The following is a 12,500-nucleotide window of genomic DNA, read 5'->3' as shown; positions in this document are numbered from 1 at the left end:
TATTTTTCTGTGTTACTGCATATATTATTTTTACGGTGGTTTGAATGTTAAGAAAGGTGACGGTAACAGTAAAAGGGTTAACAGCAGAAGTCGACGAAATAATGGGACTTTCTTGGCTACATGCATGTGGTAACGTAAACGAAGTAACAGACTTTCACGGGACTTGGATGGGTGTGTGTGTCGGAAGCTGCACATATGTTTGTCAAGGTATTCCCCTCACTCTCTGCCTCGCCCTCCTCCACCGTTCTCCCCCGTCACTATTCTCGTAATCTCCTGACTTAATCGCAATTTTCTCCACACTCAATCTGTACACAAACTCAAACCAGAACTAAGCAGAAAGAATAGATACAAGTGCAATACCGCGAAGACAACAGACTTAGCTACCACGCCCCTCGACTCCCCAAACACTGCACCACAATAAACTCATTTCGGCGTAAGACAAGAGAAGGATGATGCAGAAAAATCCTTAGGTTAATGATCACTATACGACAAGAACTAACGGCTTCAAGCTCGACCAAGTTAGATTTAAAGAGGGGACAGGAATAAATCAGTTAAAAAAAAGTGCTAGATAAATGGAATAACCAGGTAAGCAGATAGAAAAGAGTCGATAGGAAGCTTTGTAGAATTAGATAAACTGGACAGGTGGGTATAGGTAGGCATGTTTTGTACAGAGGCTGCCATGTGGAGACTTACTGGCTTCCTCTAGCTTCCCTAACGTGCTTATCTTGTGCTTAATGACACCAGGACACACCAGGACGTGCACTCACCCACAGAGAGAAGGCCATACGCCAGGACGCAGCTGGATAGTTGTGAACCTCAGCACACCAACACTAACACTGATTGCGTCACAGAACCGACCCGTCCACCGAGAGAGAGAGAGAGAGAGAGAGAGAGAGAGAGAGAGAGAGAGAGAGAGAGAGAGAGAGAGAGAGAGAGAGAGAGAGAGAGAGAGAGAGAGAGAGAGAGAGATAGGAAAGCTTCATCAGGTTAAGTTTTTAATTTTTTTAAATTTTGCGTTTCTCCTTCTCTTCTTTCCTCCATGCCCTGTCCACTTCCCCCTCCTCTCTCTCTCTCTCTCTCTCTCTCTCTCTCTCTCTCTCTCTCTCTCTCTCTCTCTCTCTCTCCCACGCACCTCCCCCTTCACCACACCACTCCATCCGGCAGGTATTGAATTACACCTGACTTTACCTGTCCACTGATAGCGTGAGAGAGAGAGAGAGAGAGAGAGAGAGAGAGAGAGAGAGAGAGAGAGAGAGAGAGAGAGAGAGAGAGAGAGAGAGAGAGAGAATAGAAAAAAAAGCATATCAACTTCAACGAAGATCTTACAGGAAATAGCACACATACACACGCACATACACACACAAGCACAAACACAAACACAAACACACACACACACACACACACACTTACATAAACAGGGCTAAGAGGTAATGACTCGTTCAGATATGATTATATAAACAAGCAAAATAAACACACAAAACGAAATCACTTGAACAATTCTTTCATAGCGAGTAAGGAGGAGAAGAAACACACACACAATCTTTTTTTTTTTCATATCCACCCATCCATCCACCCACTTACCCATCTATCCACCCACGTAGCTACAGGATATATATATATATATATATATATATATATATATATATATATATATATATATATATATATATATATATATATATATATATATATATATATATATATATACACATACATATTGGAACTGGCTATTGGCTAGAGGCAGCAGGCTACAGGTAACAGGCTACTTATCTTTGGTTTGTTTGGCGACAACCCTCCCATCCCCTGAACCATCCCCCGAGCCCTGCGCCGCCCCGTCTGTCTAGCTGATGACGTCACAGGATCCGTTCTTTACGTAGTCGTTTGATTTTGAAAATGATCCCCCGAAAAAATGGAGCTAGGCTCGATTGCTTTATATATTCTGACTTGCCATATACTTCAACTATTACTGTAAATATCAAAACATTTAAAATCTGAGTAAAAATAAAGAAATAAAAAAATAAATATCTGGAAAAATATTGGAACTTTGAGACGATTAAGATCATTGAAAAATCCACCCAATCTGAATTAATAATAAAATACACCTTAAAAATCTGAAAAAATTTTAGAAGCAATTTAAAGTTACTTAGAACCAGAAGTAAACGAATAAAAATACAAAATATCAAAGTTTCGACTTTTAACAGGCCTATAAATCATTCTAAAAGTCCACCTGTTTAACTGAACAGGAATTTTAAAAACTTCAAAATTCAAGAACAATTTTTAGAAGCAATTAAAATTTAACTATAGGCTGAAAAAAAAGTCATTAACGAGGTTTGGAAAAAAGCGCCGAAACAAACGACTGTTATTTACACACAAACAACTTCATAATCAACATATTTCCCTTAACAGACACTTAACAGACTTAAAAACACTTGAAACATACGTAAATATTTCTGAAACTATGAAAAATTATTTAAAAGAAAGCACACACACACACACACACACACACACACACATACAAATCATTTATGGAAACCAGGCTCTGACAAGTCCATCATGGCGGCAGCACCATCTCAGCCATGGCCGCCACTCTGCCTCACTCATTATTTGGGGTTATTTTGTAGGTTTATTTATTTATTCTCAGGATTAATTTTGGCTGTGTGTGTGTGTGTGTGTGTGTGTGTGTGTGTGTGTGTGTGTGTGTGTGCGTGTGTGTGTATGTGAGGACAGTAAGTTAACCTAACCACCTAACCCAAAGTACCATAATCCGTAAGCAAATGAACGTAAATGACACAACTTAACCCAATGAGACATAATACTCACAAGGCCGGTCACACTCCAGTCATTGCGCAGATTGTGGAAAAACCCCCGTACAAACACAAACCGATAAATGGTCTCGCTGTGAATTCCAGTAAAACTATTCACGTCTTGCTCCACCCTGCCACTATGACAGGCTGGTTCAAACTGACTTCCACCTTGATGATGGTTCCCGCCTGTCTACAGGGTGAGGTGCTGTCTGTCATTGGCCAGAAACACAGACGTCATCACACGTCACGGACTGGGGAGCATGCGCATGACACACACACACACACACACACACGCACACACACGGTGAAAACCTCTATTTTTATTTTATTTCCTAGTATACCCAACAATCCATCCACTCCTGCCCGTATTCAATCCTAGCGGGTCTTGCTATGAAACGTGTCACAGGGGGGAAAAATGGCGCATTTTGATCATAAACTGTGCGCGTCTGTCATAAATCCGCGCGGGTGTTAAGACTGGGTCGACTCTTAGAGGCTCCCACTCGGGGGATGGTAGGTGGATGGGCGGGTGGATGAATCAAAGGGTGGTTGGGTGAATTGTTGTGTGGGTGATTAGGTGGATGCGTGGATGGATAGATGAGTGAATGGATAGGTGGATGAGTGAATGGGTAGTTGGATGGTTGAGTGGGTGAACTGGTGTGTGGATGCATATTTGGATGGGTGGATCGATGGGCGAGTCGGTGGATCGCTGAGTGGCTGGGTGAATAGAGGTTGTGGGTGATGGGTGTGTGGATGACGTGTGGATGGTGGGTTTGTTGTAAGTGAGTAAATTAATGGATGGATGGGGAAGTGGTTGGGTGGATGAATGAGTGAGTAGGTTGGTGGAGGCTCAGTGGACAATGGTTAGATGGCTGGGTGGATTAGTGAGTGGTTGTGGTTGTGGATGGTAGGATGGATGGTATGGTTGGTATGGGTGGGATGATGGATGAGTGGATCAGTAGGTACGAGATGGGTGGATGGAAGGGTGGGGGGGCCAATGGATAGTGTGCTGTGGATGAATAGGTGGATGGGCTAATGGAGGTAGGTGGGTGGGTGTGTGGGGTGGGTGGATGGGTGGGTGGGAGTCGGTGGATAGACGGATGGGGTTACAACTGTGGATGGGTGGATGTGAGTGGGTGGATATGAATGAGTGGATGGGTGGATGTGGTTGAATAAGTAGATGGATGGTGAACAGTATATTAGTGTGGACTGTACCATTCGCTCCACATTCAGGTGACTGTAAAAAAAAATAAAAAAATAAATAAATAAAAAAATAAAAAATAATATAAATAAAATAAATAAATAAATAAAAAAAAATAATAAATAAATAAATAAATGGAAGCAAAAGAAAAGTAGGACTCTGAATAAGAGTTAGCTTTACGGTAGAGATAGTTTTAATTACATTTTTAGGCTTAATTATGGTTAAATGTGGTAATTAGAACAAGTATTAAATCTCTCTCTCTCTCTCTCTCTCTCTCTCTCTCTCTCTCTCTCTCTCTCTCTCTCTCGACGATAAGAGAAGGATCATTGGAGGAGGAGGAGGAGGAAGAGCAGGAGGAAGAGGTGGGTGGAAGAGATGGATGGATAGATAGATAGATAGATAGATAGATAGATAGATAGAGAGAGAGAGAGAGAGAGAGAGAGAGAGAGAGAGAGAGAGAGAGAGAGAGAGAGAGAGAGAGAGAGATTATTTACGAAAAGACGGAGAAGTGGGGGGATAAGGAGAGAGAGAGAGAGAGAGAGAGAGAGAGAGAGAGAGAGAGAGAGAGAGAGAGAGAGAGAGAGAGAGAGAGAGAGAGAGAGAGAGAGAATTATCTACGAAAAGACGGAGAAGTGAGGGGGATAAGGAGGGAGAGAGAGAGAGAGAGAGAGAGAGAGAGAGAGAGAGAGAGAGAGAGAGAGAGAGAGAGAGAGAGAGAGAGAGAGAGAGAGAGAGAGAGAGAGAGGAAACGTTCTTCTTGACCTAAATCCGTAGACCTATTTTACGTCCTCCTCTTCCTGCTCCTCGTCGTCGTCGTCCTCCTCCTCCTCCTCCTCCTCCTCCTACTCCTCCTCCTCCTACTCCTCCTCTGAGCAAGACAAGCGCGGTCTCTAAGGGGTAGTAAACAAAGCAACAAATTGGACACAAATAATAAAGTAAGAGGAGGAGGAGGAGGAGGAGGAGGAGGAGGAGGAGGAGGAGGAGGAGGAGGAGGAGGAGGAGGGAACTTGAAGGAGAAAATCAGCGAGGAAGTGAAAAGTGGAAGGAACACAATGCTAGAGAGAGAGAGAGAGAGAGAGAGAGAGAGAGAGAGAGAGAGAGAGAGAGAGAGAGAGAGAGAGAGAGAGAGAGAGAGAGAGAGAGAGAGTCTTCACTGATCCAGGAATTATCGTTGAGATGAAAGTAAACAGAAAAAAATAATTAGTCCCACATGAGAAAAAAAAATGTGTGTGTGTGTGTGTGTGTGTGTGTGTGTGTGTGTGACTGATGGTGACGTCCTACACCCTTCCATACGCCCCTTCCTAATTATTCCTCCTCACGTCTCTCTCTCTCTCTCTCTCTCTCTCTCTCTCTCTCTCTCTCTCTCTCTCTCTCTCTCTCTCTCTCTCACAAGGACCGTAACTTTTATATGAAAGAAGAGAACGTATTCTTTGTACGACTGCTGCTCTCTCTCTCTCTCTCTCTCTCTCTCTCTCTCTCTCTCTCTCTCTCTCTCTCTCTATTGCAAGGCAGACTGTGCATTTTTCATCATGCTTACAAAATTGTCTCGTTTGCATACCGAAGGAAAAAGAGAAGGAAAAGAAAGGAAAGGAAAAAAAGAAAGGAGAAATGGAACGAAAAATCTTATGATGTAAGGAAAATAGTAAAAAAGAAGAAGAAAAACGTTCTGATATGAGAAGAAAAGAAATGAAGCATAAGTATCAGAAATAACAACAAACAAATAAATAAATAAAAAAATAAATAAATGAATAAATAAGAGCCTAATTTCTAACGGTGAAAAAAAATAGAAAAAAAATTAATGAGAAATTTACTGTCAAACATCAACAAGGAAAAGAAAGTTGATAGGAATTTTTGAAGTCTGGGTGAAAAAAGTGCTAAAAAATATGTAATAGAGAAATTATATATATTTAAAAAGTGTAATTTCCTTGCATGCACGAAGACAAACTTGCGAATTGGCGTGTATCAAATAAAGAAAGAGATAGATAAATAAACAGACTGAAAAATACAAAAATTAACTAATACATGAATGAGTTAATACATAAATAAATAAATAAATTAATTAATTAATAAATAAAAAAGATAACCATTAATAAAATAGAATACGTGAATGAGAGAAGTGTGTGTGTGTGTGTGTGTGTGTGTGTGTGTGTGTGTGTGTGTGTGTGTGTGTGTGTGTGTGTGTGTGTGTGTGTGTGTGTGTGTGTGTGTGTGTCAATATACGCCTGCTGGGTCTTCATATCAGCACATATACTTTTTATACTTTTCTTTTTATATAAGTCTCTCTCTCTCTCTCTCTCTCTCTCTCTCTCTCTCTCTCTCTCTCTCTCTCTCTCTCTCTCTCTCTCTCTCATTGGTAAAGATACTGTGCGATGAAGAGTGAAGGAGGGAAGGAGAGAAAAATAGAGGAGGGGAGGACCGAAGGAGGGTATTAAGGAGGAAGGCTGGAGCTTATGACGGAAGGAGGGAGGGAGGGAGGGAGGGAGGGAGGAGTCTAGGCCCTAGTATTAAATTCTTGGCCGGCGTATATGTGTGTGTAGAGACAGTAACTTCTTCTATAAACGTCCTCCCCCTCCCTCCCCCTCCTCCTGTTCCTCCTCCTCATCCTCTTCTTGACCTTCCTCTTGACCTTCCTCGCTTCTCATCTAAAAAAAGAGAGAGAGAAAAAAAAAGGAAGTTAAGTCTTATCCCAGAAATTATCGAGCAATTACCGTAACTTGAGCTGTAGGGAAGTTAACGGAATCCTTACAGAAAACGGGGGATATCAGGAGAGAAGACGACAAATCTGGAGAGAAAACGAGAAATATCTAGAATATCTAGAAAGAGAAAACGGGGAATATTTGGAAAGAAAACGGAATCATTTGAGAAAAAAAATATTTTGAGAAAATGGGGAATAACAAGAAAGAAAACGGGGAATATCTGGAGAAAACGGGGAATATCTGGAAAGAAAACGGAATATCTGGAGAGAAAACTAGGAATATTTGGAGAAAACGGAATATTCTGAGAAAAAACGGGGAATATCTGGAGATAAAGCGGGGAATATCTGGAGAGAAAAAACGGGAAATATCTAGAGAGAAAACGGTGAATAATTGAAGACAAAATTCGAGGAAAGAGAGAGAGAGAGAGAGAGAGAGAGAGAGAGAGAGAGAGAGAGAGAGAGAGAGAGAGAGAGAGAGAGAGAGAGAGAGAGTGTGTGTGTGCGTGTGTCGTCATCATCAAAGTAGTGACTGTGTTATTCTGAACTCCGAAACAAAGGCTCAAATCTCACAAACCTTTACCATGAACGCACGCAGAGTGAAGGACGGAGCCAGAGTGATGTTAAATAATCAACATCCACACATGAGGTCGATAAAGTTCTCAAAACTGGACCAAGTGAAGTGAAAGGTGACGCCACAACAATTAACCTTTACAAGTGGGTACAGAACTGGCTATCGTAGTGGAGGCAGTGAGGAGTAACAGGCTCTTATTCTGTTCCTCTATCGCAGTCTGCATGGCCGTATTCTGAAAAGCATTGCTCTCTCATCACGACTATTTTCAAACGTCACAAAGATGATTCGACGGGTTTTCAACGGTGTTTCTTCTGTTCATAATGTAGAAATTTTTGTTAATCTGTCGCTAGAATCATCAAAACATCCTTAAAAACCCGCGGAAATTATTAAAAAGACCCGTATTCAGGAACGCTTTGCTCTTCCACCACGATTATATTAAAAAAGACATGATTTGCCGGTTCTCCAGAGTGTTTCTCCACTTAATTATGTAGCAATCTTGCTAATCAGTCACTAAAACCATGAAAATATCTTTAAAAATCCCTCTATCTCCAATTAAACCCTTTTGAATTTAGCCAACGTGCAGCGCATAAGTATTTCAGAATGTGGTCCACAGAGAGATCAGTGTTAACAGTGGTACTCCTCAAGGGTCAGTGTTGGAACCTCTTCTCGTCACCGCTGCTGTGGGCGTCACGCGGCCCAGCGTAATGAAAAGCTTCGTGCTCTCGTAAGGACTAGTTTCCAAGGCCATAAAGATGATGAGTCAGGTTCTTAATGGCAATGTAGAATGCTTCTTTATGACCTAATCATAAAAGCGTCCTTGGAAACCTTCACAGTTGTACCAGAGCTGCTCCAAGTAGTAAAAATCAGATGGGAAGATGCCTGAGAGTGGCCTGAAGCGTCTCGCCGTGCTCAGTCCCGCGGCGCAGCAGGGCGGGTCAGCCACCACCACTTTGTGCGGCACGGCGGGAGATGAAACACACATAAAATAGTATGTATATAAATACATTACCCGGTGCATCTACGTAGTCAGAAAGAGCAATTCTATTTTGGATTATCCTTTTGACTTTCTCTTTGGGGGCCGGCACCATCAGTGGGCATTTTTTTTCCATTTTTATTTATTTATTTATTTATTTATTATTATTTATTTATTTATTTATTTATTTATTTATTTTTTGCAATAGGCCAGTGTTCCTCTTATTAAGAAAAAAAAGTCACGGGTAACATATTAACCAATTCGTTGCGATGGCGTACTCCCGCTCCCAGATGATGACGCACACCCAGCAAGTGTCTTCATTGTCGCTATGGCAATCTATGATAATCCCCCGCCCGTCACCCTCTTTCGCGTGATCTGTACAAACGACATCGGCAATGGTATCAATCAGAAAAAGACGAAATTTACCAGACATAAAAAAACAGCCAAGTCAGTTATTGGTCACAGCAGCAAACAGAATACAAGGAGGATTTAAATATTCAATTGCATCGCTCAGGTATCACGAGAAGTGAACTTTAACTTTGATAAATGTCACGTGCTGCACACTGGAAATAGACGTCTTTCTTGAAAATTACGCAGCGAGTAATGTTTAATGTACCATTAATCTTAAAAAACAAAAAAACAAATCGTTGTTACGTTTCCCCCCAAAAAAAATAAATAAATAAAATAAATAAATAAATAAATAAAAAAATAACATGAAATAACGAAATCACTGAAGGAGAGAAAGATGCTTATCGTCACGCGCTGCACATTGGAAATAACAGCCCTCGTTGCACATTACGCAACAATAATGCTTAATGTGCTCGTCTTAGTAAAGAAAAAAGAATAACCCTTCCGAAAACTGTAGATCTGAGTGACAAAATAACTGAAACAGTACAAAAAGACAATAAAGAGACTGGTTATAATGAACAGCCTTACACTTCACATATGACAATGAAATGTTAACTTTGTACGTTTACGCTCTTCAGCTTAATTTGTATATTAGAAACTACCTTTACTCAACTACAGGATATATGACTGAAAAGAATTGAAACACAACGTTGAGTCACCAAAATATGAACTCTGACTCTTATTCACAAATCAAAACAAGTAATTTTCCTTTGCAGATTGTGAATGGAAGAGAAAGAAATATGATAACCAGGCCAACAGTGTCGTTTTTTTCCCTTATTCATTTGGAGGGATGGCTGGGTATGGGGGGGGAGCCTTCTACTATACTATCCTTTGTCTAATATCACTAGTTTGGTGGAGAATGGTACAATCAGACAGCCACAGAAAGGATCTGATAGTTTAATGTGAAAAATTCCTTTGTAATCATTTCTAATCTTCCTTCTCCTTCACCTTCTTTTTCTCTCCCGTCATCATCATAGTCTTCCTCCTCCTCTCCCTTTTCATTCACCTGTTTTACCTCTTATTTATACCCTTTATTTATTTACTTATTTTGCATTTTTTTTTTTTCGTAATCATCGTCATCATTTTCACTTTTTGTATTTTCACTTTCATTTTTCATTTTCGCTTGAATATTGTGAAGTGCACACGTTTTTGCTTTCTCTCTCTCTCTCTCTCTCTCTCTCTCTCTCTCTCTCTCTCTCTCTCTCTCTCTCTCTCTCTCTCTCTCTCTCTCTCTCGTCAATTCTTATCTCCCCATGTTCCTGTCACGGCTCTCTCTCTCTCTCTCTCTCTCTCTCTCTCTCTCTCTCTCTCTCTCTCTCTCTCTCTCTCTCTCTCTCTCTCTCTCTCTCTCTCTCTCTCTCTCTCCGTCGTATTTGTTATCTCTTCCTGTCCTTGTCATGCCTACCTATTCCCCCAACTCTCTCTCTCTCTCTCTCTCTCTCTCTCTCTCTCTCTCTCTCTCTCTCTCTCTCTCTCTCTCTCTCTCTCTCTCTCATCATCTAAGATCTATCACCATTCTCATCACCTCACATCCTCTCAGGAACTTTTTAGGCCCAAGAAACATTTCATCTCTTTCTTTCCTCCCTATTAATCTTCTTCTCTCTCCTCTCTCTCTTCTTTCTTTCCCTTTTTTCTGTTTGTCTTGTTCGTCTTTCATCTTTTCTCTCTTATGGTTCTACTACTACTACTTTTTTTTTCTTTTCAGCTCTTTCTTTTTTCTTTTTTTTCTTTGCTCCTCTTTCCTCCTTTTCCGCTTCTTTCTCGTCCTCCTCCTCCTCCTCCTCCTCCTCCTCCTCCTCGTCCTCCTCTTCCATTTCTACAAAGGGCAAATTGTTTTCCACTCAAGTCTTCTTCAACCACACAACCATTTACTTATTTTTCTTCACCACAGGGATCAGTATTAGGGCCATTATTATTTCTAATATATATCAATGACTTGGATAGTGGAATTAGTAGCGATGTTAGTAAATTTGCGGATGACACAAAGATAGGTAGATTAATTAGGTCAGAAGCGGATGCCATCGCCTTGCAGACGGACTTAGATAGAATGAATGAATGGACGGATAGATGGCAAATGCAATTTAATATCAATAAATGCAAAGTGCTTAGCGTAGGTAGAGGAAACCCACACAATAGGTACACATTAAACACCCAAACTCTGGTAGGTACAGGGTACGAGAAAGATTTAGGAGTTATAGTTAGCTCTGAACTCCGTCTAGGGAAACAATGCATAGAAGCCAGAAACAAGGCAAATAGGGTACTAGGATTCATTTTTAGGAGTGTTAAAAGTAGAAGGCCGGAAGTAATATTAAAGTTATACTTGGCGCTGGTCAGACCTCATCTAGACTACGCGGTGCAGTTCTGGTCCCCACATTACAGGAAAGATATAGGTCTATTAGAATCAGTACAGAGGAGAATGACTAAAAGGATACAGGGGATGAGGAGTATTCCTTACGAAGCGAGGTTGAAGCGGTTAAATTTACATTCTCTAGAGAGACGTAGGTTAAGAGGGGACCTGATAGAAGTCTTTAAGTGGTATAAGGGTTATAACAAGGGAGATGTAAGCAAAATTCTTAGGATCAGCAACCAGGGTAGAACAAGAAATAACGGGTTCAAGCTTGAAAAATTTAGGTTTAGGAAGGAGATAGGAAAAAATTGGTTCTCGAATAGAGTGGTAGATGAGTGGAACGGACTCAGTAATCATGTAGTTAGTGCTAGGACACTAGAGAGCTTTAAGAGAAGATTAGACAAGTTTATGGATGGGGATAACAGATGGAAATAGGTAGGAGTGTTTCATACAGGGACTGCCACGTGTAAGCCTGGTCGCTTCTTGCAGCTTCCCTTATTTCTTATGTTCTTATGTTCTTATGTTCTCTCTCTCTTTCTTTCTCTCCCTCTCTCTCTCTCTCTCTCACCTATTTTCAGTGAGATTCTCAAAGTTACGGAGCTGTGAAATATGCATACTATTTTTTTCTTTTTGTCATCTTCGTGTGTAGGGGATTCATTTTCCCCATCTCTGTGTCACCAAGTCTTCCCCATCTCTGAGTTTCCAAGTCTTCCCCATTTCTGTGTCACCAGGTCTTCTCCATCTCTATGTCACCCAGTATTCCACATCTCTATGTCACCAAGTATTCCCCATCTCTATGTCACCAAGTCTTCCCCATCTCTGTGTCACTAGGTGTTCCCCATCTCTGTCACCAAGTCTTCCCCATCTCTGTGTCACCAGGTCTTTGCTTCTATCTCTGAGTCACCAAGCGTTGCCTCTACATTACTGTGCCATCAAGTGTTTCCTCTTCTCTGTCGCCAAACGTGTCACCATAATTTAGTCACCACACGGGAACACAGCCACTGGCTGATGCTCTGGCTGATGCTCTCTCTCTCTCTCTCTCTCTCTCTCTCTCTCTCTCTCTCTCTCTCTCTCTCTCTCTCTCTCGCTGATTACTCTACGTTTTCCCGTCTTGCTTTAAAAAGTTTGGCAAGGTAACGTTGCCTTTCTTCCAAAATCCTTATTTAATTATAACACACCGGATTATCCTAGTAAAAATCACCCGGTATTTTACAATTAGATTAATTTCTTGTGGGGAATAAAATAGATTACAACTCCCAGAGGGACTGCCACGTGTAGGCCTGACGGCTTCTTGCAGCTTCCCTTATTTTCTTATGTTCTTTCTTACGTTCAAGATTTACCACGCGCTTTGAAACAAGATGGAAATACCTGGACCACACCAACGCGTGAGGGCATCCGTCAGTGGCAGCGTTATCGTGTTCCATTGTCCACACCTGGTGAACTACCGCCACACACCTGGTAACATACAGCGTGGTTACATAACGACATAAGAAAATAAAGAAAA

The 12,500-nt window shown here is 41.2% G+C and overlaps 1 protein-coding gene across 2 annotated transcripts in view; it reads right to left on the bottom strand.

The window, feature by feature from the left end:
- Positions 1–3,995, bottom strand: part of LOC135110329 (uncharacterized) — a 22,435-nt gene extending 18,440 nt beyond the window's left edge. The window contains exon 1 of one of the 2 annotated variants that reach the window (XR_010273192.1): positions 2,821–3,995. Coding sequence is in view for 1 of the 2 variants with exons in the window: in XM_064022562.1 (XP_063878632.1) it covers positions 768–785 (18 nt within the window). In the remaining variant the exon portion in view is untranslated. Of the gene's footprint in view, positions 1–767; positions 1,009–2,820 lie in introns of those variants that run through there. The other variant, XM_064022562.1, reaches the window with a different exon arrangement.
- Between the last annotated feature and the right edge of the window lie 8,505 nt (positions 3,996–12,500).

The sequence above is a fragment of the Scylla paramamosain genome, chromosome 20 (assembly GCF_035594125.1).
Source record: "Scylla paramamosain isolate STU-SP2022 chromosome 20, ASM3559412v1, whole genome shotgun sequence".
Taxonomy (NCBI): domain Eukaryota; kingdom Metazoa; phylum Arthropoda; class Malacostraca; order Decapoda; family Portunidae; genus Scylla; species Scylla paramamosain.
This window is presented reverse-complemented; position numbering and strand designations above follow the sequence as displayed.